At 41.5% G+C, this 26,473-nt stretch overlaps 2 protein-coding genes across 4 annotated transcripts in view; one reads left to right on the forward strand and one right to left on the reverse strand.

Moving 5' to 3' along the window:
- Window positions 1-3,694, forward strand: part of JAK1 (Janus kinase 1) — a 76,493-nt gene extending 72,799 nt beyond the window's left edge. For both annotated transcript variants that reach the window (XM_066622858.1, XM_066622859.1), the window contains exon 25: window positions 1,833-3,694. In XM_066622858.1, the coding sequence (XP_066478955.1) occupies window positions 1,833-1,934 (102 nt within the window). In that variant the 3' untranslated portion in view covers window positions 1,935-3,694. The remainder of the gene's footprint in view (window positions 1-1,832) is intronic.
- A 1,582-nt stretch (window positions 3,695-5,276) lies between these two features.
- Window positions 5,277-26,473, reverse strand: part of RAVER2 (ribonucleoprotein, PTB binding 2) — a 49,433-nt gene continuing 28,236 nt past the window's right edge. The window contains exons 6-14 of one of the 2 annotated variants that reach the window (XM_066625089.1): window positions 26,334-26,416; window positions 22,199-22,303; window positions 21,815-21,926; window positions 19,373-19,635; window positions 18,530-18,641; window positions 12,616-12,761; window positions 9,496-9,585; window positions 7,525-7,650; window positions 5,277-7,027 (exon numbers count right to left, since the gene is read on the reverse strand). In XM_066625089.1, the coding sequence (XP_066481186.1) occupies window positions 6,881-7,027; window positions 7,525-7,650; window positions 9,496-9,585; window positions 12,616-12,761; window positions 18,530-18,641; window positions 19,373-19,635; window positions 21,815-21,926; window positions 22,199-22,303; window positions 26,334-26,416 (1,184 nt within the window). In that variant the 3' untranslated portion in view covers window positions 5,277-6,880. Of the gene's footprint in view, window positions 7,028-7,524; window positions 7,651-9,495; window positions 9,586-12,615; window positions 12,762-18,529; window positions 18,642-19,372; window positions 19,636-21,814; window positions 21,927-22,198; window positions 22,304-26,333; window positions 26,420-26,473 lie in introns of both variants that reach the window. The other variant, XM_066625088.1, reaches the window with a different exon arrangement.

Genomic DNA, 26,473 nt, shown 5'->3' on the forward strand with positions numbered 1-26,473 from the left:
AATGTGCAGTTGTCTCTTCAGTCATAGCTGGCCCAGTGATGAGGCGAGTTGAGACGGGCTGCTACAATTGATGCCTTGAGTCCATTGGCCATCTCCTCAGTTGCCTCACTTAGCCACAATTTGCCCCTTTGTTCCTCTTGGTCCCACTGCTGTATGGTTTAGAGCAACAGTATGAAACCAGGAGGTTGAAGATGCCCCACCCCACTTCTGCGTCTTCAGACTCCCTTATTTCATCCTTGTTGCATGTGCTCTTATCCACTTCTCCCCACGGAGGAGATGGCAGGGCACAAATTCGAGGGCGGAGGCAGCAGGGGTGGTGACTTCAGACACGATTTCCCCTTGGTCTGAGCTTGCCTCAAGTCTTGTCTATTCGTCTTTTCCCAAATATTGCTTTTTAATATTCTAGGAAGCAGCCTGGTCCTTGAACAATGGCACAGAGCAAAGTTTAGATAAGTTTCCAAGCTTTGAGAACAAGAGAGCTATGCTGTCCCAGAGCAAGCTCTGGGAATTTCTTAAGCACTAAAATGAGCTGAAGCTTAAGTGGCGCCCCCTTCTTATATACTTCTGTGTTTCCCTACCTCATTTTAGCCCTGCTATTGGTTCTAATTTCATTCACAAGGGCTAAGGAAAGGGCTTAGCAGGACTCTGCCTATGCATGAGGTCATCTGGGTCCCACTTAGTTTCCCCAGGTTTGGTCAGAGAAGTTCAATCCCTTGCTTCCTGGTTCTGGGAACATGTCTGGGCTGTGGTAAAGCAACAGGGACTGCACAGTTCCTTGAAGGTTTTGGGACCTTCTGGGCAGCTCTGTGATTTGGATTAGTGCTCAAGCCTTAGACAAAACAGTAAATGAAATGTTGAAGGACAATATGAAATCTCACTGATACGCACATGGTTGCAATTCTGGAGGACGATTTGGTACTCAGTTTGAAGTATGGGATGTCCACAACGTCCCTGTGCTTCCTGAAATGGCTTCATTCTCAAATCCACACATTGTCATGCATAGGGACGTTGTCGCCCCCTGTACTTCAAACTGAGCACCAAGTACAATTAAGCATTCCCTGTTAGACAGATTTCTGTTCCCACACCAGGTAGTAACAGTAAATTGTGACCACAGCTGAACCATGTTGTGACCATTTTTAGGATGACATTGTACAGACTACAAGAAAAGTAGTAGGTGTTAAATATATTTCAGAACTTCATTGCTTTTGGTTCATCTGGTCAATGATTATATAAAATAAAACTTTTAAAGAAGGTTTCAGGCTGACTTATTGTCATGGGGTTAAATCAGTACAAATCTAAGTGCTTTAATGAAACATAGATTTGACACTAATGAGGTTCAGAAGTTTAATATTGTGAAACGCTTACCTCATTTGCATACCTGTTGTACCTAATCAAGGCTTTTGGTATATAGAAAGACAAATGAATTTTCCATTTGAATGTGTCTGAGTAAATCTAATTTAGCTCATCTTTTGGTCACCTTTTGATGTGAATGAATGCTGCTAGACTTCAGAGTATTGTTGCAGGGTACTTTAGAGCCACTTATATACAATATTAAATCTTGAAAGTAACAATTATATATAAGACATTAGTTTTTCCCCTACCCCAAGGTTGTTTGCTTACAAATGTAACCTGCAAATTGGTTAAATGCATGATAGTGCAAAAGTTGCCTGGACAAGTGCAAGTAGTTTCTATGACTGCACTTCATTTCATACTGATTAATAAAATCCATAATTTTTATGAATTATATTTAATCTATTAAAATCCAAGATTAATAATTTAAGGTTGAAGTACAAGTTTAAGAACTTGTTGATAATACCCGTTTTGTTTGCTAGGTTGATCAACTGATGAGGAAATGCTGGGTCCAAGACCCAGGAGAGCGAACAACTTTTCACAACCTGATTCAAGGATTTGAAGCACTTATAAATAAGATGTAACTACCACTTTTTATATTGTCCTGACTTAAATGTTGAATATACGAGGTCTTTTGTTATTGCCTACTGTAACTTGTACTTCAGTAATGCTCTTTGAAAGGACTGCTTTTGTCCAGGAGTTTTCCCCTCAAAATGAACGCTTGGATACAAGTAAACTCAGCACAAAAATTGTTGCTGGGCACTGTGCCAGTCAATGTCTGTGCTAGCCTCAAACCATAATAGTTCTACCTACTTGGAATCTGGAGGCGCTGAAAAAACATCCAGCATTGTTAGTAGTAGAGAACCATGGTCTCTGATCCCAGGCATTCGTTGGGTTGTGACTGTTCATAATTTGAATCATGCTTGATTATCTATACAAAAGAAACTGTCAAAAGAAAGTACCATGGTTACATTCTTCAGTGATTAAGGTATAGAGCATGCTACAGTGGTACTTGATTCACAATGTTGATCTAAAATGGTGTAGTTGAAAACATCAATGGTAGCCTTTGACAGTAAGCCAGAATGCATTTGGCTGGGATCCAAAATACTGCACAACTTAGTTCCGCGGGGTGGGGGCAGGGTTTGAACCTGAGTTTAACATCCAGCCTTTCATATCATATAGGCAACTTTTTAAAAAACAGTTTGTGATGTAGTATGTGTGTATTGTCTGGGGCGGGGGTGGGGAGAGTAGTAAAAAACTATCACTAGACAACTTGGGATATGCATAAAGTGGCTGTTTGGATCCTAGTCTTTGTATAAACATAGCTTTTGTTTTTCCCACGTTTATTGTATTTCTAAACTGCCTTTAAATGTTGTGTTCTGTTAAAGTGAAGACACCATTCTGGAGTGCTCTGTAGATCAGTTTGTAAAATGAGCTAATAGCTGGGTCATCCCAAGACAATCTACCTTTTAAAATGGTCTTGTTTATTTTACTTATCTATAAAAGGAAAACTTTTTTCTAATTTGAGGTTTTAATGTAAGTTTATTACTTGGTATGAGGTTCAATAATTTGTCTGAGCTGGACAATAATGTTTCTAATGATTTCAGACTAGAGTCACCCAATGTGCTGTATCATGGCCAAGTGTCAATGATCATTCCTTAAAATTGTTACAATAGGTTCTCTGATGCAATATTAAATATTTATTTTTTCAGTGGATGACTTTTGTCCTTCCCCTTACAGTTAGGCTTTAATATATTCATCTTGTGCTCATCAAACATAAGAAATTTGGTAACTCCAGTATAAAACAGCATTGTGAACCCTTTTGCTCAATTAGCGTTTACAACTTCAAGAGGTTATTGCATGTAATTTTTTTAATGAACTTTTTAAATGTCTATGTGCGCACAACACTCTGTACACAAGAGCATGTTGTAAGGTGGAGGTGTGTATGTTGCTTTTGTTGCTAGGTGGTTAGAGCGAATGATTCCACATATCCTCCTTCCTGACCCCCAGTTGATTAGCTCTAATTTTTTAAGAGAAAGAGCTGTGCATCTCTCCACAGTGGGGCCATAATGCATGCTTAAAAGCATTTTCCCTTAACTATATGAGTACAGTAATCTTATGGTTAAAAGAAAAGATGGTCATTGTGCTTTAGAGGATATTCTTTCCTCCCAGCTAGAGCCTGATAGTGCTTTTGAGGCTTATGCCAAGTTTGCAATATTAAACTATGAATGCAATTATTGAATCTGTCTAGAACCTTTTAATGCCTCTTTTTTCTGTACTTCTCACCCATATAGACTCCATATGCACTTTGTTTTTAAACAAAATTAAAGATTTTATCCATGAACACTTGAATAATGTGTGTCTTATTCATATCTAAAAACATACAAAGCGGTAACCAACTGCTTCCCTCCAATCTTGGTAATATAGCCAGGTTTCCCTTTCCAATCTCTCCTTTTTGCCAGGGAGAATGGCAAGGGGGGCGGTGGCGGCTGTGGCTTTTCTTCCCATGAAGTTATTCCAGGGGGCACTAGTAAGGTGCTGCTGCTAACTTCAGAGACTTTACATTTCTAGTACCTAAGAGAAACAAGGTACTTGAACTACTCTCACTTGGGCAAAAAAGAGAAAAGAATGGCACAGCATGTACTTCCTGCAAAAAAAAAACACACACACACACATGGGGAAAGAAACTTTCATGGAAAATGTAGCAATCTTTCTTCAGTTTGGGCTTTTCTGTTTTTGCATCAGGTAGAAGAAAGGGCAAGACTTCTTTAGCAGCTAGGTGAGTTTTACAGATGATTAGTATATAAGCTACCAATACAGCACAGCCCGCTGTCCATCTACATTCATTTTAATAAAGGTTGATTTAATTGAGCCAGTGGTCTCAGTGTTCAATACAAATAAGATGCCTGTAGAATGCTGACTTTTGAGATAGTCAGAAGTACAGGTGCAGCCTATTTATCCGAGTTAGTTCCATTCCATGACAAAAAACACATTGTGCTAAATTCCATAGGGTTATGCAAATACGCTGCAGCCTGACACTTCTGGATGGAAGGAAACTAAGGCAGCTGTTATCAATCCCCTCCCCTCCTTACTCAGCCCTCCCCGTTGCCAGCTGTCCTGCTGAGCTTTTAAGAGTCCAGCCCTATGCATTTCTACTCAGAAGTAAGCCCCATTCCAGTCAATGGGGCTTACTCCCAGGAAAGTGTGAAGAGGATTGTAGGCTAAATAGCATGCTTTGCTTACTGGGAAGGCTTGCTTGTGTCTGTGATAGCCTGCACCATCTTAGTGGGGGGGGGGGAATTCAGCAAACACTCCCTGGGTTTTTTAAAGCAATCCCCTCTGTTGCTACCACACCTGCCTCTGTGTGAGGGAGAGAGCACATGTTCTGGCTACAGAGGTTTTCTGCCCCCCTTTCCCTCTTCAGCCTCTTTGCTGGCTCAGGAGCTCCAGGAATGTTACTGTTCCTTGCAAGGGAAACCTCTTCCAGGGCTATTTCCCTGCCTGGGCAAAGTTGAGACTTTTTGCAGTGTTTTGGGCTGCCTGGAAATGGAGCGAGATGCCATCGCAGGGCAAAGGAGGCAAAGGTGTGTGTGACTTTCAGTACCCCTCACCCCACTCACGTTGAGACAAATCGGCAGATAAAAAATCCGTGGATAAATAGGCTGCACCTGTATATCAAAAAAGCTTCTGTCTATTAAACATTAGACCAATTTTGGTTTGCACAGTTGTTAGTCGTGGATGTTAAATGTTTAACATAATGCTTATCTTCTCCTCCTTACCTTCATGAGGAGGTAGGCCTTCATGTAGGCCCTTTCCTACATTTGGTAAAAGCAAGTTCAGGCAAGCATAAGTAGGCTACCAATTTATTTGCAGACAGAAGGGTTGATTGTTCAGAAAAGCTATTCAATGTGAATAAGAATATTACATCAAGCCAAGGAAGCTGTTCTTGTCAGTAGAATGTGGGTCTATACAGAGTGGCTTCCTAGTATCAGTCACAGTTAAGTTCCATAAGTATATCTGGCTTTCTCTGCTTGGGTCAGAGAAAACAGGCTGTGCTGCGGTGGTCTGTGTACACATCTCTCCACAGCCTCTCTCAGCAGTACTTCCCACTGCAGATTTTTATGAAAGCTGATAAGTGTTTTATCTTCACCAGTGTGGCAGGGGTCTTCTGCTTTTTAAAATTGGCTCAGTGACTCTCTAGTGAACTACTGGTAGAACGGATTTGGGAAGCAATACAAACATGCTTTAATTCAAAAACAGATGAGTAACCTTTTCAGTAACTATTTCTAATTGAAAATAAAAAGCCAGCATATAGCTGAAGTGTTACATGAATGTACACAGTATCACTCCAATTCTGGTGAACAAAATTATGAATCACAAAGATAATGAAACGTGCAACCAAAGATGCTGAAAAGTTTTCAGATTTAGTGACAGGTCAAGACCAGTGTACAGAAATGAGATTTGGAAACAACCTAGACAAATAAAAATTAATATAGGAATGCTAAATAGAAATTTACCAGTTTGACATTTATATAAGGATTACCCCTGGAACAGATAGACAAAACAAGACCATTATCAGTCATCCCTTTAAAGCACATGTATATTACTATCACTACACTTCTGCAGATAGTTATTTTAATATAAAGGTAGAAATTTGCTGACCTAGTTACTTTTCTTTCACCTTGCCACTAAGAGCTAGGGCTATATAAATAGCACAATTGTTATATTTTTAATCCAAATAAGGCTATTTTAAGTTTAACTAGGTTACAAAGCTTACGCTCAAACTCTTTTCACCCAACATTACCAGATTGTCTGGGCTGACTGAGCATGTAAGTCCTATCAAAATTAATGACAGGATATTACTATTGTCAAATATCAGAAGGATTAAATAAATACTCCTCAAAAATAAAATTTAAGCACACTGGCATAATTGATTTAAGACTACCATTACAACTTCCCCATCAAAAAGATTTATTTCCCCATTTATTGCTTTTGAGAAATACTCAAGCCCCAAAGCTGCCATTTCTTTGAGGAGACTTCATTGTCATTTAACACACAGAAACTAGTCTGGGAGGTAATAGCTGTTGCTTTAGTATTTCCTTCTTTTTCTACACAGGTTCATTTATAAAAGTTTCCTATGTAGAACTTTTGGAATACAGTAGCCCTCTCCAGTATCCATGGGGAATACATTCCAAGACCTACCGTGGATAGTAGCAAATCCTATACAGTACAATATCTGCAAGTGGTAAGACCCAGAGCTGTCCTGCTTGAGTGACAGGCTAGTTGGCTGCTTCTGTGCTGACAGCCACCCAAGCATCTGTGGGCTGCAGGCCATTGTGTGAGGTGCTACAAGAGACAGAGAAAAGCACAGCAGGCTGGGAAGGAAGAAGTTTTTAAAAAAGAATTTTGATCCACGGATAACTGAAACCACAGATACAAGGGGCTACTGTATCTTATATATCTAAAATGTGAAGGTAAGGTGACAAGATAGGAGCAAAGTGGTGTAAAGTGGCTTTAACTTCAAGTTGTTTTAATAAACACGTTTTCTTTTAAGATACAAATCTGCATAGTGTACTCCTGAGCCCTGAGGTTGTTGACTAACATAGTCCACTGGGCCATCTTCTGGGGAAGCCACAAGGTATGAAGAGCCCCGCTTTTCATTTCTTACTGGTGTCATCTAAGGATGATAAAAAGTGAGCTATAGGTTACATTTTGTGATTCGTAAAGAATGCTGAATTTTGCTTTCTGCAAAACACATTTAACATTGCCTAGTAATGTAAACAACATAATTTATTGTCTCGTGATCTTTTGGGCTATGATTTTTTTTCCTTCACTGGCAACAGCATCTAGAAAGATGATTGAAGCAGCTCTGATTGAAATCCTTAAGGAGCATGATGCATTATCTGTATGCATGTTGGCAGCACAAGACATCAATCTAGCACAAGTCTCTCCAGATCCCAGCCTGGATCTGGCAATTAAACTTGGGACCTTTTGCACCTTAAACATGTACTTTCCCACTGAGCTACAGTCCCAACCCAATAGGTTTCAGTGTCACAGGTATTAAAAGCCGCATGTATCAAATGCTCAATTTAAGTAACAGTTTAAGGCACATGAGCCCTGACATAGGCCATTCCTGATACTTAGGCTAAATCAAACAAGTATGTTTACCCTTACCTTCAGTGGATTTTGAGCTGTAAGTTGCAATATGCCTGGGTGAAAGGACCCTTGAGCTGCAGCATAGTATGAGGGCATGACCTGTAAATAGGTACTGTAGTCACCATAAACTCCACCATCAGATTCCTACATGGAGAAAAAATCTCATGAATGAAAAGAGAATCCTCATCATATGGCTTTTGTCAGCGGGCTGCCCACCAATGTTGGAAAAGTGAGTCAGGCTGCTGGGAGAAATGAAAGGCCATGACATTTATTGGAAGAAGCACATGGTCAACACCACCTTCAACATGCTGCAACAAACACCAATCCTAAATACATTTTTTAGGAAGCATACTCCATTTGCCAGAATCTTAAGTCTGAGCTCAGGTGCAATGAAACATTAGCTAGAGATTCATGTTTCTTGGAAAGACACTAGTGTCCAGATCAACCATGTGAACAGAGAACTTGAACTGGTAAAGACAGATGCAAGTGACAGCCAAATCCTATGCCTGTCTACTCAGAGGTGTCCAATTATAGTCAATCGGACTTCCTCACAGGTAAGTGTGGACAGGATTGCAGCCTCAGACTTTAAAAAACAGTTTTTTTTTTCCTGTGGCTGCCACAATGTCTAGTAGTTCAGGTATTCCAGTTAAAGGTTAATCTGAAGAACTGACCCTTTGGCTTGAATGATCAAGATCAGGTAGTGGTGGCTGTTAATGAGATTTATTACCAGTCTAGTGTGTATAGGATTGCAACCTACAGTCTGAACAGGCTTAGACTCAAGGTCCCTGTTTCACCATGGAGAAAGCCAGGGCAACTGTCTTCTTCCTTCCATCCCAAGGCTTATATTCAACCTGGGACAAGGTCAGGATTTAGACAATGTACATGTGCCCCCCCTTTCCTTCAACTGCATGGTTGTGCAAGACCCACTCTCTCCACTCTTAAAAGAAGGAAGATCAGGAGCAGCTTCTGCCAATGGACCTCCCATGACTCCTATGGTAATACAGGGCAACCTGAGAGAAACCCCAATTGGCTGGTGAGGACAGGAAGAAGGGAAGGAAGTATCCACATGAGTAGAGTCTTGCATACAGAAGTAAGAAATAGTCATCACACAACTCTGCTTTTTAGTTCTGTGTTGCTGCAATGTGTGCAGTGGCTCTTGTCATGCCAGATCTGCCAGGACCCTTGTGTAGAAATGGTCCCTCAGGTCTGTGTCCCACAAGGTCCCACCTGCAGTGCCAGTCCTGCCACGGATAAACACAGCAGGGATGTCCTCAATTTTCAAAGGCAATTTGAAAAATTCCTACCCTACAGACACTTAGATGGTTTCATCTACAAAATTATCTAGGCACAAAACCCTGTTAAAAGAAAAATTCAGACTTCCATGGTTTACATTTCTAGATTGTTCTAGGGTTCTTTCCCTTAATGCAACTCTCACCAAACTATGGCCCATGGGCAGTATTTGGCAAAAGCCCTCCCCACCCCATGAGTAGCATCTTCCATTCTGCCTTTCTGCTGCTTCCTTCTTCACTTGATTTGGGTACAGGGATGCTCTGGGTAGCCACGTCTGTCTGGACATCCTGCTGCAAAGCCTGCTGGGATGTTGGGCAATATATGTGACTGCCCAGAGCATCCCTGTGAACAGATTGAGTGGAAAACAAAGCAGCAACACAGCAGAACAGTAAGCGCTAGTCCGGATAGGGAGAGCTTTTTTGGAGCACAGTGGTCTCCAGTTTGGAGACCGCTCCCTTATTAGAAGGAAAAATGCAAACTGGCAAAAAAGTGACTGCTGTCATTCAGTTACAGAGTTTTGGAACTTCACAGTGCACCAGAATTCTTAAAATGCTGAAAGATGTGTATTGAAAGAACTTCAGGAGGAAGCTTTAAGAAGTGTCAATATTTTATTTGAGATTCATTTCAAATCTGCTACACATAGATGTCCTAAGTATAAGACGCTGGTCAAATACACTGCAAAAATATGTAAAGTCTTACCTCAGAGCCATCATTTTCCAATTCTCCGACTCTAGCTTGAACAGTCTGATATGCCTGAGCGTATTGCTGATACCACTGCTGAACTGCGTCCTGCAAAGAATGAAGTACAAACTCCTTTACCGACCACCCTCTATGAGTTATACTTTCATTACAGAGCACCGAAAGAATGTAAGATTTTCATAACAAAGGTATATCTATATTTAAACATTTATGTCAATCCGGTGAGGATGAACATATAAAACTTTATTTGCTTTCTCCCCGTTCCCAAAACTACGTTAAAGCAATCTCTTGCCTTTTTTTGGTCTATTTTCTGGGATCCAATCATCAATACTTTGGTCTTAAAGATAAATAGCAATCATCCAATCTAGTTTCTCTCGCAAGATAATTATACTTGAACAATTCCCACAGTATGTACATCTAAGATTTAAATATTCTCCTGAATGGAGACTGCAGTTTCCTGCATAACTGTTGCCATGCCCAATTATTTTTCTAGTTAGAAATAACTTCCTCATATTTTGTCCTCAAAACACCCATCCTATAAATCTGCTTTGGCTGAGACAGAACAAGCATATGCAGCTACAGTTGAAATATCACCCTATACTTGGCAGGAGGGGAACTGCTATCTAGGCCTTTCTCATTGATGGCACAAATATTTTATTTTCAGAAGAAACTGATACAATCATGTCAACTATACTGGCTCATAAGTGACTAGCTCACTTTGTAAATCTGCCTTGAATTCTCATTAGGTGGCCTTAGGCAAAGCTATTCCCTTGCAGCCTCAGCTCCCTAGCTGTGAGGGGGCAATACTACATCTGCAAGGGGGAGGTAATAGCAATATGGACTGCATTGCTGCAAGGACTACATAATAAATGTGAAACACTTTGTATTCTGAGAAAGCACATTACAAATGATTACTACTACAAATAATAAATCAACTGGCGATTGCCACATGAACTGAGATCAATGTTTCTGGATGATGCTTGATCTGCATCTCTTAGGTGTAAAAGCCTTCATCTTGGCTCAAAGGCTGGTTAACACAAAACTGCTGTTACCTACTAGAGTATGCCTTGAATTCTTAAAATCTTAAAAATACATAGTCTTTGAAAGGTTGCTTTCCTTTGAACATCTTTTCTGGTCTTCAGAGAGACTAAATCTTTGGGAAACAAGCCTGTATTGTGCTACATTTGCACAATCTTTGATAAAAGAAGAGGTTTGCAATCAGCTCTAAAAAATGCTTCTCAATAGTTACCCATATGTGGCGAGAGAGAACTGTCTCCAGGATGTGAAGCTCACAGGTTGTGACCACATTACTGAAAACAATGTGGTTTTTTTGGTTGTGGTTTTTTGTTTATGTTTGTTCGGTGGTGAGCTGTATGTGTGCACAAAATGACTTAATGCTAACTACAATCTGGAAGAAGGCTAGTAAAAAAAAAAAGCTATAAAATTTATTAGCCATTTCCAAGGCTGGTTGAAAATTCCCTTTGTCACCATAATTTCCCAGTTTCCAAAGTTGTTGTGTCATAAAAGCATATGCCCTTTTACCTCCCTCAATCTTTTAAAATTTTGTTTGCCACCAAGCTTATCTGCATGGTTAGTTAAGTGGGTGAAAGCTCAGCTAAAATCTGTAGCAGGGTACACTCTTCAACTAAACTGAGTTATCATTTTGAGAAAAGAGAACTAAAGCCTATATCCCTCACTTCTAGCTCAGGCTAAAGTAAACCTTATTTAGGCCACCATCATATACTTTTTAGGGTCATATTTTTATGATGCTTGATTTTTCTATTTTATTTAGTTTCCTTTAAAAAAATAGAATGTTTACTAACAGTTTTATCCCACCTTTCCTCCATGTTTACAAATGCCCAATTATTTGTAATTTTTATTAGGCTAATAAAATTGGGTTAAGGGCTAATTATTGGGTTAAGGGCACAATTCTAACCCCTTATGTCAGTGCTTTCCAGCATTGGCATAATTGCCAATGGGACATGTGCTGCATCCTGCAGTTGGGTGTCACTCACGGAGACCTCCTTAAAGTAAGGGAATGTTTGATCCCTTACCTCAGTGCTGCACTGCCCTTTTGTCAGTGCTGAAAAGCACTGACATAAGGGGTTAGGATTGCGCCCTAATTTTCTCAAAATTTGCCTAGAGCATTTCAAGACACTTTGACTGGTACTGAACAGAATCCATTAAAAGTGCATGCTTTAAACTATGCTACTTGGTAGTTATAGCATATCAGAAGAGTAGACTGGGGAAAGCTGGGATAACCCCATAAGCTGGGACAGGTTCAGGGTCACTACTTATGCTAGATCGAGAAGGGAGGAAGACAGAAGGCCAGAAGTACACATGTACTCCCTTGTATAGACATATACCTCCCAACAGTCTGATAAACTGGTACCACCCAGATCCTGAAAGTGCCACGTTATAAGAAGCTTACTATATTAGGGTTATATTTCAACTGCAGAGTCTTTACATGTGGTTATAAATGCTCCAGCAGCAGCACCACATCCATGGAGAACTGGCTGCTTCGCAGATCAGTTTTAAAGACATACACAGGTATTTTTTTGTCCTGCCATAATGCATCTCAAAAATCTCACTTTCAACAGCATTCCAGAGTTGGAAGAAATATACACACACTAGACAATCTAGGCACTTTGAAAAACAGGAAATTTAAGCAAACCATAAAAGGGGGAGGGGTAAGTATAAGCATTGGTAAATATAGGTAAGTATAAACAATAAAGTACATCTAGGAGTATTCAGACCAAAAGTTTTCACTGTATTTCAAAAATAATTATGCTCTTTCCTTTATGTTCTCATCACACTCTTAAACATGCATAATTTAGCAACTTTACTGCTATTTTGATTATTTATACAGTTTATAGTTTCCTGCAGGGTGGAGGCTCTGGTCTGCACATGTTTTCCAGAGCTTATCCCTGCCCTATTGTTTTTAAAAAAATTTACTACCTAAAATTCTGACTCACTGCAATATGGCTTTTAATGCATAATCGTTTTATGACTCTGAAAAAGCACAACCTGCTCAAAAATACAGTCATACCTTTATGACAAGCCCTGTTCAAACACAGCATGTTGCCACTGGCAGTTATGAACTATATGCAAGTCACATACCTGGGTGTAATCCCCATACTGAGGTGAATAGCTAAAGTAGTTTTCTACTGCTTGTTGCGATGTGGTTCCCTGAGCAGCTGCAACATCCAGTGAGTTGTTTGAAAGTCCAGCCTGCTGTCTTGTATCACTGGCTTTGCTGGCGATTGCTGTTCAAAAAAAACAAACAGATACATTCAGTTACAATACATCTTGTAAGAATGAAAAGACATATTTTGATGTGCAGTTGTGCACAACTGCACATCAAAATATCTCTTTTCATTCTTACAAGTGCCATTATCTCACAGAGCCCAAAATGACAAAATTAAGATAGAAAAAGAATTGATGACAGGCTATATTAAGATAGTGTGGAAGGGATTGTCACTCCCGAATCGGCCTTTTCAGCCACACTAGATGCTGTTCCAGAACCACCATTCAGAGCGCGATACCGTAGTCTCTCGAGACTGAAGGTTGCCAACAACAACTATATTAAGATACTATCACCCTGCATTTTTTAAAAATCATGTTCCTCACATTCTCTATTTCTGGTTCAGGCATTGTCAGAGTTCAAGTTGCCAGACAATGCCAACTCCCAGTCTAATCCACTTGCCATTTCCAATGGTTGCCACTGGCCACTGTTGGGGAGGAAGAGCATTGGAGGAACTGGGACTCTACATCTGCCTCCCTCCTGGGACTCCACTGCCATTTTGCCTCTTCAACCCCCCCAAATCAGTTTTTTTTTAAATTTAAGATTGGGAACAGGTACACCAACTAGTAGAGAGAGACAAAAACTCTATAAATAGCTCCGACCCTAGGGAGAGAGCAGGATATAAAAAGAACAATTGCTATAGCATTCTTTTTAAAATTATGTTGTAAGCTGTCCTTGGCACCTTTCAGTGGGAAGGGGAAAGGTGAGATATTAATATTTTAAACAAATAATATAGAATGGAAGATTTTAGTGTTTAACCATTGGCCTACTGCTTAACTAACAAATGCTTACTTCATTATAACAAATAAGGCATATCATATGCAGCCCTGAAGGAGTTCTCTAATTCTGGGTATACATTTAGGCGCAATCCTAACCTGAGTGCTTTCCAGCACTGACATAAGGACAATGCAGCTCTGAGGTAAGGGAACAAACATTCCCTTACTTTGAGGAGGCCTCTGTGAGTGACACCCAACTGCAGGATGCAGCACATGTCCTATTGGTAACGCAATGCCATTGCTGGAAAGCACTGACATAAGGGCTTAGGATTGCGCCCTTAGAAGGTCAGAAAATACTGTCTTAAGCTCTGCTTTATCTTCTATGGGCTCCCATCAGTATTTTGACTTCTATAACACAATGAGGCACCAATTCCAAGTACTTTACTCTGGGGTAAACTCCAGCCATTTCCTTAAAGTCATAACTGGCTCACAGTTCAATCATCATCCGCTCTCCAGAAGCTTGGAAGGCAGCAGATGGTAGACAGCAGCTATTTCACTATGAGCCTGTGACAGTGGTGCCTGAGGTGTTGCGACAGAACTAAATGTTACTTCAGCAAAAGTGTTCCCAAACCTGCTCACTCAGGTAACATGACTACAGGGCAGGGGTCATACACAGAGGAGAAGGGCAGCCCAATCCTGAGCTGCCCGGGGCGCCCAGGCTTGGCGGCACTGAGAACGGCTGCCACCGGATCCTGCGCACCCTGGTCTACCGCAGGAGGTGCTTCGGGAGAAGGGGACTTTTGTCCCCTTCTCCCGGGTAAGGTAAGCAGCCCCACAATGGGGCTACTCACTTTACCACTGACCAAAAGGTCAGCAGTTAAAGCGCTCATGTAGGGGGCCGAGCCCTTCACAAGCAGCTTGCATCCTGTGGAGCAGAGCTCCGCGGACCCGCCTCCCTCCCTCCCCCCAGCCTGCGTCACATCTCCACATCACGCCTCCCCCCTCCCCAGAAAGCCTCCTCCCCACCCCCGCCCCCGCCCATCGTGCCACAGCTCGGCAGTCCGGGAGACTGCTGAGCCACGGAGGCTGCACGACAGCCCTGCACTGGGCTAGCATGGGTGGGAGCCCAGTGGACAGGCTCACTATGCTGAGCTGAGAGGCTGACAGTGCTTGGTGGCACAAAGCCTTGTCACTGAGCACAGGCTTGTGCTCTAAGTTGCTGGTTGGAAGGAATGCTTAACACTTACTGAAGCCTTAGATCAATTCACCTTTGTAAAAACTCCTCAAGGCTGTCTTCCCCCCTCAGTGTGCATATCATCTTGAAGTCTGGCAAATGGGAAAATGGCTTGGAAAGCATTTGCAGAGGAGAATCAGCAGGTCAAGGAAGGGCTAAGCATCCCCTCTCTACCAATTCTTTCACCTCCCCCATAAGTGCCTCGCATGAACAGTAAGAGAGAAGCACAGGTTTGAAACTCACCCAACTGCCTAAAATATAGTTCTGTCCTTCGCGTCAGCATTTCTTGAAATTCTAAAGTGTGACTGTATGGTGCACAATGCAACATGTGTAAGACACACACCTTGCTTAAGGGTCTGGATTAGGTAGTTTGAGCATACTTATTTTGAATACGTATATAACACTTTTCAGCAAAGTTTTCAAAGCAGTTTCCATATCAAAGCTATTCATCATGTTTACAGAAACCTGATGGGAAAGGATTTCTGGGGTGATCTTTTCAGCCTGCAGAGAAAGAGGCTGCAGCCTCTATCAAATTTAAAAGTCAAACCAAAGAAGTTTATCTTCATAAGGGTTCTGATTAAGTAGGCCCTGTAACTGGATACTATCCAATAATAATTATACTTCAATGAACTCATCACATGAAAGTGATGTTGACAGAATTCACAAAGGAAACATAAAATCAATACCATGTTCTTAAAGTTACAAAACTAATGGCCCAATCCTGTCTGGAAGTCTTCTGGCTGTCTGTAATGGAAATGCACAACATCCCTAGATTAGATAGGACAGGGGTCGGCAACCTTAAACACTCAAAGAGCCATTTGGACCAGTTTTCCAGAAGGAAAAAAAACCTCAGGAGCCACAAAACCGTTTTGACATCTAAAATGAAGATAATACTGCATATATAGTTTTTTTTTACCTTTATGCTCTTATAGGTCCCATTTTTATAATGTAGCCCCCTCTTGTAGCTTTTAGTTAGTTTTGTCATACATTCTTGTCCTGTGTTTTCAGACACCTGGTCCTCTATGGTGTTTTGCCTGATTCCAAGGCCATTCTCTGCCTGGAGAATTAGGCACACTTTAAGCAAATTAGCTTCCCTTCTTTCCCCCCAACAAATGACCCTGGTTCTGCCCTGTAGTCCTGCAGGACCCCACCTCCAGGGTAGCTTGCCTGTTCAACCTGCAGAGGTCCTCTCTCCTGCCAGCAGCCTCCCACCACTACAGCAGCCCCTTGGTCCTCAGCAGGTCTAGGGCACAGCAGCCACACACCAAACTCCAGTGTCTCCAGCAGTCCATTAGAAACAAAGTCAGAGTATCCAGGGCAGAGTCCAAAGTCAATAAGCCAAGTCACAGTCCAAGATCAGATTCCAAAGTAAGTCAATCAAATCAGTCAGAGTATCCAAGTCAAAGTCAATAAGCCCAGTCAGTCTCATCTCCTCTGCAACCTGCACTCCTTCTACAACCCACACCCCCTTCCTCAGGTCCCCTTATATCCCTGAGGGCCCTATTGCCTTCAAGTGGCTGCAGCACACTCTGCTGGGTGCCCAGGCCTTACCCTTAAAGGGGCCACTGCTGACACCACATCTACCTCCTCACCAGATCTTCCAGGATTCCAATACATATGGTGGTTATGACATCTGCTTATCTTACATGGATACTAAAGAACTCCCCCCACCTTCCAGAGGCACCCTGCTGGAAGGAAAAAAGGACACAGACTCCAGAGGTGGGGAAGAGAAGAAGGGGGGGGCAGCCACAGGCCAGCTTCTGCCCTGCCTGCCTGCCTGCCCTCCCTCACTCAGGTTGCAACCCTCTGCACACTGTCCTGAGAGTAAGCCCCATTGGCTACAGCAGGACTTCTGAGCAGACAAGTTGGTTGGAGCTCTCAGGTTGCAGTCTTCTCCGCACCTTCCTGGGAGGAAGCCTCACTGACTACTTGTGAGTAGACCTGCATAGGAGGGGACTGAGGTTGCAGCCCTCCACACCTTCTTGGGACGAAGCCTCACTGACTACAGTGGGCCTTACTTGTGAGTAGACCTGCACAGGAGGAGGCTGAGGCTACAGCCCTGCACACCTTCCTGGGAATAGCCCAGGGACTACATCGGGGCTTACTCTTGAACAGACCTGCTCGGGCTCCCATTCACCCGTCCTTGCGCTTGGCCTTGAACAGGCTTCAAGGCTTCCATCCCAGGCACCCTTTCCTGGGAGTAAGCTTCATCTGCTGTAATGGGGCTTACTACTGAGTAGGCACACAGGATGTCTCCTCTGCTGTGGAGGAAAAGCCTCTCTTTGCACTGAGTGGGGACCTGCTCAAGGAAAGGCAGGCTGCAAGGGCTTGCAATGGCTGAGGAGGAGGGCAGCTCAGGATTGGCTGGTGATCAGCCAGTGAAGGGCCCTGAGCCATTCCAACAGAAAAAGCCAGGAGCCTGCTGGATGCTGATTGGCTGAGCCTGCTGGAGAGTTGGGGAAGGGAAAAACAGGGAGCTTAAGCCTGCAGAGTGGGCAAAATTGAAAAGAGAAACCAATGCCAGGCAGGTGGGGGTGAAGGGAGAGGAGGGCAGTGAGCTCAGGGGGCGTAGGGAAGCAGCCTGCCCTCCCACACACAGGTGCCTCCTGTTAACCCCTTTGCCACTTTCACCGGGAGGAGCCGCAGCAGACAGCTGAAAGAGCCACATGCGGCTCTAGAGCTGCAGGTTGCCGACCCCTGAGATAGGAGGTGGTGTCAGTAGTGGCCCCTTCAAGGGTCAAGGCCTGAGATTTCAGCAGAGGATGTGCTGCACAGCTGCAACCACTAGAAGCAATGAGGTCTCTAGTGCTATAAGGAGCACCTGATGCAGGAAGGGTTTTTGGGTAGTAAGAGGAGGAAAGCTTGAGTAAGGCAGGTAGAAAGGCAGGATTGATGGATTAATAGATAGAGGAGCTAATGGACTACTAGAACTGCTGATGGACTGATGGGTAAATGGACTTTGGAAACTGCTGGAGACACTGGAGATTGGTGTGTGGCTGCCATGCCCAAGAACTGCTGAGGACCAAAGTGCTGCTATAGTAGCAGGAGGAGCTGCTGGTAGGAGAGGGGAGAAATGAGGATCTCTGCAGGTTGAACAGGTGAGCTGCCCTGGTTCAGCAGTGCTCAGGGCAGAAATGGGGCCATTGTTAAGGAAAGAAGGGGAGCTAATTAGCCTAAAGTGGGCATAATTCTCTGTAAAGTTTGGACTGGGGATCTGGCAAAACACTGCATAAGCCCTTTGTGGCAGTATGAAAGTCAGGCCCCTATCATGCACTTCTGGGCCATAGCTGCAAAAGGGCAGAAGTGCAGCCTATGTGCCATCAGCTCCTGGAGGTTCAGCTGCAATTTGCAAGTTGGCTGTGGGGGGCATTTCCTGCACAGGGAGGGAGTGGGAGGATTCCAGCAGCATCAGTATGTGCAAGGGTCTTATATCTTCTTCAACTCCACCCTACCCCCCTTTACACCAGCTATACAGCTGACATGGGTTCAAGTAGACATGGTCCAAGTAGACATGGATTCATGGGCCACCAGGACAATTACACAGAGGTAAGAAGAAAATATTTTTAATTAACTATAGCACTCTGTCAGCTTGGCTGCATTGTTAATGATGGGGGATAGGATTGGGGCCTAAGTTTCTGATTTCTGTTTATTATAATCTCTCTTAAAGACCACGTATGTAGTCATAGTGGCATTATTTGTAAGCCTGGTAATCACTTCCCCCGCTCACCTAGAACAGACACGCAAGTCTTTTTGGAAGACATCTGTTGACTAGTTGCTTACCTGAAAGACACACAGAAGGTAGCACACTTGCTAAGTTCAAATAGGGATTGGTACTAAGATGGATTTCTTTGGGGGGATCTCCCAGCAGAGAGGTCTGGTTTTTTGAAGAACTCTAGAAGGATTTAAGATGAGAGTTTGGTGAGATTCTTTTTATTTTTCACTAGACAAATAAGTCCAAGGTCCATGAAATATTGACATTCCTAGTGCATGTCAAATGACATGAGAAATATTTCAGAGATATTGAAAATGAACATCCCATTAGAAGTTTTCACTTTTCTAACAGAATTGCCTTGGTACTTAGCGATAAGAACATAAGAAGAGCCCTGCTGGGTCAGGCCAAAGGCCCATCTAGTCCTGCTTCCTGTATCTTGGTGGCCCACCAAATGCTTCAGGGAGCACACAAGACAGCAAGATACAACCTGCATCCTGGTGCCCTCCCCTGCATCTGGCATTCTGAGGTAGTCCATCTTTACAGTTGGTTTGGAACTACCAAGAGGTATCACAGTAATGACCTCTCTAGACATAGCAAAAAGATAAAATGAAATCAAAGCAATTGTTTGCTCAGGCTCTTATTTTGGATGTAGAGATATAAAGGAAGTGTCAGAGTACAAAATATACAGATTTGTAGGAAACAGATGCTGTCTCATGTTATAAGCATTACTACATTTTGTCAAAACTTAAAGTGTCCAAGGGCTAGTGCAGACATCAGTAAAGTGGCTTTCTTATCTACTGGTAAGAGATTGGTAGCTGGCTGTTGAGAAATTCTATTTTTCATTTAATTCAACAACAAAGGTAAATTACATTGCAACAAAGAAATGAAAGAACCAAACTCAATTTCCCTACCCCTGAGACTGAGTCAGTGCTTTTTGGTGGGTTCTGTTGCTTGACATGTCCTGCTCGTAGGCCTCCAGCTGTGATATTGGTTAAACTCTGCAGATAAGACTGTGACCCTGAGCCAGTGCTTTCTGTTGGTCCCACTGCTGATGGCGGTTTGTCCTGTGTGTTTTGCCTTGGAGTTGCTTGCCCCATAATATGCTGATTTGGAAAAAATGGCAGCACACCAATTCCTGCTGCAACTGGGGTTGTCCTACTCGATACTGCACTATCTACCATAAAAGGGAAAAAAGTTACATTAAGCAAGACACACCAGGACATCATGCTTGTAGCATTTAATACATGAAATGAATTAAATTACTGAAACAGAACAGATAGTTATAGTGATGGGTAGAGAAAACACAGAAAGACCAACCCAGCAGCTGCATCTGTTTTTCATTATACTAAACAGTAAAAAGTATTCCCCAAATGGGATTTAGCTTTCAGACCTTAGTGAACATCAACATGTAAAATCTTTCTAACTTTGTTGTTTATACTGCACTACAGGGTTGGTTTATTGCACTTTGTTTTTACTGGTTTAGAGAATGAGGAGAGAACCTTAGTATATCAAAATGTAAACTTCAAAAAAAGACAATCAAGACTACCCAAGACGAGTAACCATTAAGAGGAAAACTGAAAACTATTTGAGAGTAGTGGTGTGCTGGCTCATACCACATAGCCTCCTCAATATTACAGTGAAAACTCGTAATAATGCTGAGAGTTTATGGAACTTTGGTAAATTCTTCTTCTTAATCACTCTCAAACTATCAGGCAATCCACACACCTTATTTTTTGCCTGTCCCAAGTGCATCTACTAGCAAATCTACTGATCAGATTTCCCACACTCCTTGCTAAATTAAAAAGGAGGTATTTAAATGGTCATTAGGATGTAGTATATCTAGGATGAGAGGAATATATTCACATTTCTGGCAAACTGTATGGCATTTTTACATCCTAATATGAACAAAATTGCTAATATAAGTTTATAACAGCTGGAAAGATGATTGAATCAGGTCTTGGAAGCAGTGAAAGAAAACCAGTGTGCCATCGAAAATAATGATGTTCAGACACAATCCCCTGGGTTCTAGCAATGGTACCCTGATTATAGAGAATGGGCATAAGAGACCAGACTGCAACATTTGTTATCCTACTACTTTCCAAGTGATAATTCATTCTGCCTGTGCTTTCTCCATGCTTAGTCTTGGCTACTTTCGAACAGATCATCCCAGATTCGCAATGACATGTAAGCAAGTGAAATGTATTATATAATCATTCTGTACAAGCCTGCAACATGATGGGAAAAGCTGCAGAAGGTTTACTTAGGGATGGTTAAAGAAACAAATTAAACTGCTGAAGAATGTAGAGAGTTGCCAAACTTTCCATTAATGTACTATATTGACAAAATTACATGGATTTATGCTCATCATTTCTATTACTACTCTATTTCATACAATATTAAAACTTATCCAACAACAGAATTGCTGCCTTTGTGCCAGTTATGTAAGACAGCCACAGCAGCCCCACCAATACAGAATTTATGAAGATATTGTCTGTTAATACTCTCATTCATACTTGGCTGCCAAGTATGAATGAGAGTATTAACAAAGACAATTCTTTGTCTTTGACAATTTAGACCGGGGGTTTCCAAAATTTTTGGCCAGAGGGCCGCATCAAATATCTGGCGTGATGTAGAGGGCTGGGAAAAAAATTTAAATACAAAATTTAAATAAATAAATTAGAAATAGAACTTAGATGAGTGAATAAATGAATGAATTGGCTCATTCATTCAACCTCTCTGACCCTCAGAACACCCTCCAGACAGAATCAGAGCACAGTTCTGGTCATGTTCAGTTGAGTGGGCCAGAGGCTGTCAGGGGACAAGAGGTTGACCGCGGGCCAGGAAGAGGCTTGCTGCGGGCCGCACCTAGCCCCACAGGGCCAGGGTTTGGAGACTCCTGATTTAGACAATATCTAAAAGGGCCAATCTCTCTTAAGTAGGAGTTCCCACCCTGGAAAGTCACAAGGCACTCTGCTGGGCACCACAGGATGCTGGCCAGCCAGCAGCGAAACCATGACTTGATGCTGCAAAGGATGGTAAGAGCCGTGACTTGGCCAGCTGAGCTCCGCACAGTTTTCAAGTGTTGGTAAATGCCCTCTATCTTGTCCAAGCCTCTTACCATCCTTTGCAGTGTCACATTAGTCTCCTAAACCGGAAATGACTGGCAATGATGTCATTGCCTGTCACTTCTGGGAGCCATGTGCTGCAATTGCAGCATGGAGGGGGGGTTATTGCAAGCCTCAGCAGATTAGGAAGCACTACTCCTAAGTTTAGATATATTATACAAGGTTGAAAGTATATTTTTTTCAAGTTATTACTTCAGGCACTATAATAGGAAACAGTAAGCCACTTGCAGTTGGGTGCTTCTCCATGATTTCCTGTGTCTGTGTTCACTGGTGGTACAGCACCCATTCCTAACATTGTCTGTAGCAGTACTGATGGAGGCTCACCAAGCAAACTGGGTTTCTGTAAAGTGCAAAAATATTAACTATTAAAAATGGTTTATTAAACCATTTTACAACCTTTCAGATTGATTTAAATGACTTATATCCCACCAAATAAATGTAGTACTACAAGACTGCTCCTTTAACTACAGTACTTGAAAGCAAAATCCAAAAAGGAGGAGATATAATCCATGTTGTCTTTTTTGCAAATATGAGGAAGAAATATCCACTTTGTATTCTTGAACAAAAGGTAATCATTACAGGTCTGTAGTTAAGAATACTGGATCGACTCACACTATTTGCTTGAATATTCTCAATCTTAGCTAGTTGCTGCTGAGCCAACTGTAGATGGGAGAGGTTCTGTAGCAGCAAACTAGAGGTGTTTCCAAAAACGGGTCCCTGTGAATTTGGGGGACAAAAAAAGATGAGTTATATGTGGAACTGACATTACTTATAAACATGCAGTAGAGACCTCATGTGTCTTTCAGATCTGAGAGTCACATCTTGCTTTCCAAAGATGCAGCTCTTTCCACCATGACATTATTTGACAGATGTCACTGCCTCTGGCAGCAGTTAGCTTGCGCTGTCTGGCATGTCGTCTCTTGTGACAGCTGGTAAGTGTCTTACGCTGCTGGAACGTTTGGCTGGTGGCATAGCACGCATTCAGGATTGGGCCATTAGGATTGCAAACTTAGATGCTACACTGCTGATGTTAACCATTTCTAGAGCATCTAAAAGTTTATAAGTCCTAGCACATTGTTTGTGAAAGGACACAGCATAGTATTATGCCAACATATAAGACTTGTGTTATTATTTAGAGAAGCAGGGAGGGGTGCTCCATACATTCCTCCTTTAGAATCCCAGTGAGGCAAGTACCAAGTGGATGGTCTAACTAAATCTCTGTTTCTCAAACTGTGGGTCAGGACCCACTTGATGGGTCATGAGCCAATTTCAGGTGCATCTACATTCATTTCAATGTGTATTTTACTTTTAATATAATAAACATGGTATGCGACTGTATTTGGGGAAAATGCTACAGATCTGTACTTTTAACACTCTACTCTATACATGCTTTTAACAATGATAGTCAATGGGGCTTATTCCCAGGTAAGCGTGGATAGCATTGCAGCCTTTGGGATGTTTGGGAAATTTTTTTTAACAGATCAGCAACTGCTTGGGAGGGTTTCTTTATTTTAAATAAATTTTTAAACTTATACTTATTGTAAGTTTAAGTAAATTAAAAATTTACAGTGGTTCTCAAACTTTTTATCATAGGGATCCACTTTTTAGAACAACAATCTGTCAGGACCCATCAGAAGTGATGTCAATAACCTGGAAGTGATGTCATGGCCGGAAGTAATATTATCAAGCAACTAATTTTTAACACCCCCATATGACAAAATCAAATCAATTAAGTAAGTAAATTAAACTTAACCAATTTGATTTTGTCATATGGGGGTGTTAAAAATTAGTTGCTTGATAATATTACTTCCGGCCATGACATCACTTCCAGGTTATTGACATCACTTCTGATGGGTCCTGACAGATTGTTGTTCTAAAAAGTGGATCCCTATGCTAAAAAGTTTGAAAACCACTGGCTAGTACTCTAAACTCCAATGTCAGTAACTTAGGATCTATTAGTAGACCAGTGCAATGTGTTTGAGAAAAATCCCTCTTCTAATTTAGAAGAATATTTGCTAGATTATAACCTAGATTTTGCTTAATAGAATTTGCTAGATTATTAAGCAAACACATTATATTAAGCTTTTAAAAATTTTGTTAGCCAGGATTTATTTAATGAACTATTCAAATACCTATTTACTTCTATTTCTCTATCCTACTTACTAAAGTGTCCTAAACAACCATTTTGAACCACAAAGTCTTTAAATTGTTTTCCCTCCCCTCCATGCTTGTTTAGAAAGATGATTCTGAAATGATAACTCCACCAAGCAAAAAACATTGCTTAAATATATATATATTTGAAAGGGAGTTGAACTATTGTTCATCAAGTAAACACTGATCTAGACAGCTGCCAATTTCTTCAGTCAATTACAGAAACACATTGTGTTTCAAGGAAACCACAGCAATCAGATCTGCCATTATGGAAGTGTAAAAATAACTTTCAACAAAAAGGTACCAGAAGTATGCAGTTCAAGAAACACCCAGCTGATTGGTTGTCACATAAATTCAGCTTTCTGGGTCAGGCTTAACTACTAATTAAAATCAAAAGTTTTAAACATTACAAAAGAATAATCTGTTGATAAAATAAAAGCACCAACTTGTGGCACACTCAAGCCAAGGCAGCAGTCAGGTTTCATCAGACTCTTATTAGGTGCAACATGTCTCCCTTTCACAGAAGTTTGGGGGGGGGAGTGCATTCCTGTAGCTTTCTAAGGAAGTATAATTGGCAAGATCACAAAATAACACACATCAGGCGACGAGTTGCTTTTTCAATACAAGAAACGCAAGCACAGGATATACATATTCTATGATCTTTTTCAACAGTAAAAAGCAGTATGTTTGGGTTGCCATCATTCATTGGGGTTTCTCTATAATGAGGTCTGAAGAGCAAACATCTATATTTGTTGACACATTCCAAAATGCAAAAATTACTGCCTGTAGGTATCTACCTACTCCTAGATACTACTAGATACTCTTACATATTATAGTATGTAAAAATTTTGCAAAGTAATCAAGCTCCAATTATCACTTCACCTGATCTCTGGGTCAATCAGAGGGCAGAGCCTTTCAACTATGAAAAGTTTCATTTCTTAAGCAGCAGCCAGGCACAGCTCCTTAGAAGCAATTTGTTTCTAAAGCAACTGGGAAATTCCAGCCAAAGTTAACCTTTTATTCCTTCTGCTGCAGCCTGGTTCTGCTTGGCAAATGCTTGCAAAGCAGGTCTGCTTTTTGAAACACCAGGATGGGACCCTCCTTCCCAGGCTACAATTCAGTGCACCTTTACTTCAGAATAACACCCATGGAAAGCAGTGGGTCTACTTCTGAGTAAAAAGGGTTGCAAATATCTCATCTCTCTGCTGTGAATTGAATTGCACACTCTCAGTTATGTGTTATGGGTTGTATGTCATATGTAGAGCTTCTGGCTTAACACACCAGACACCTTAAAGGTGTCTTTGATTCATGGTTATCCTCCTGTCCACCTTAAAGGTGGATTTGATTCATGGTTCTCCTGCAGTGGTTCCCAACCTTTTTCACTTGCATATCCCTTGGCAGCCCATTTCTATAAATTGTACCCTTCACGTTAGCAAAATGTTTGTAATTAGTAAGACAAACCCTCATCGCCTCTATATGAAAGCCCAGACTTCATGTATTTATCACAGTGTTTTCTCTTTTTATCTGTTTGAGGAACAGAAGACTCTGCCTTTGTACTGTTTTGCACCAGAAGTTTGCTGAGAAATTCTGGATGATCGATCACTTTCCATATTATGTTTCAACTTTTTTACTGTGCTGGTTTTCAGTCACTGGTTCATACATGAATTGATGACTAAAAACTAGCTATTGGTGGGGCTTTCACGGCCAACTAGCTACCTCCCTTCCTGCCTTGCTGGTCCTTGCAAGGCAGGACTTGCAAGGTATTCTGGAGCATGACCTACCCTTCTCTGCCATTATTCCATTCTTTTTCAAGTACCCCTAAAGGTCCTGTTGAGTGTCCCTGGGAGTACGTGAATACCAGGTTGGGAACCACTGTTTTACTGGTATGTTGTCTGCAGTGAACTTACTCTGATAGTGTTTACAAAAAGGTGATGAAGACCAGAATTTTAAAAGAATAAAAATATACCTTATGATCTTTTACTAGGTTTTTAATAAATTAGAGACTACAGTTCTTAGGTAACAATTAGTGGTAGGTTATTTTTCAGGATCTGGCCTCCCGTAAAATCAGACAAAACTATAGTCAGACACTCCCCTAAGTTTAACCCTCAGTTTATCGGAGGGTCATAGAAAATTCCATGATTGTTGGCTCAAAGCCTGCCCTTGACTTACCTGTGGGATCATCTTGTGGATGAGTGTCTGCAGTATACTACTTATGGTTGCTATAATTCAGTTTCCCAAATCTAAGCAGCCTCATTTACATACTATGAGAATTCTTTGCAGTTATGCAAATCAAGTGGTGAACAGAGGAAGAGGTAAGCACACATTCACACATGCTGTGTTCCTACTCCAAACTGCTGCTTTGCAGCAAGGACGGCGGCAATTGGACTTTGCTAACACATTTTCACATGTCGCATGCAGTTAAATGCTCAAGTGACAAATAAAAACAAAGATAATTATACAGTGCAAGAAATCTCAATCTAGTAAAATAACCCCCAACTCACACTTATTTTAAGTTCTTGTATGACATTTGCTTTAGCTGACACAGAAATGTCATCACAAATGCTTCACAAATACATTTATATAATCTGAAACATACCTGATGAACTTTGTTCAAATGCAAAAAAGCTGGGTTGACTGATGGGCTTATAAGAGGAGGTAAAGTCATGGGAGCACCAAGAACTGCTTTAGAAGACATAAAAGGTTGTCATATTGATTACAAATATAGCAAAATTCCAT

The sequence above is a fragment of the Tiliqua scincoides genome, chromosome 4 (genome assembly GCF_035046505.1).
Source record: "Tiliqua scincoides isolate rTilSci1 chromosome 4, rTilSci1.hap2, whole genome shotgun sequence".
NCBI classification, from domain to species: Eukaryota; Metazoa; Chordata; class Lepidosauria; order Squamata; family Scincidae; genus Tiliqua; species Tiliqua scincoides.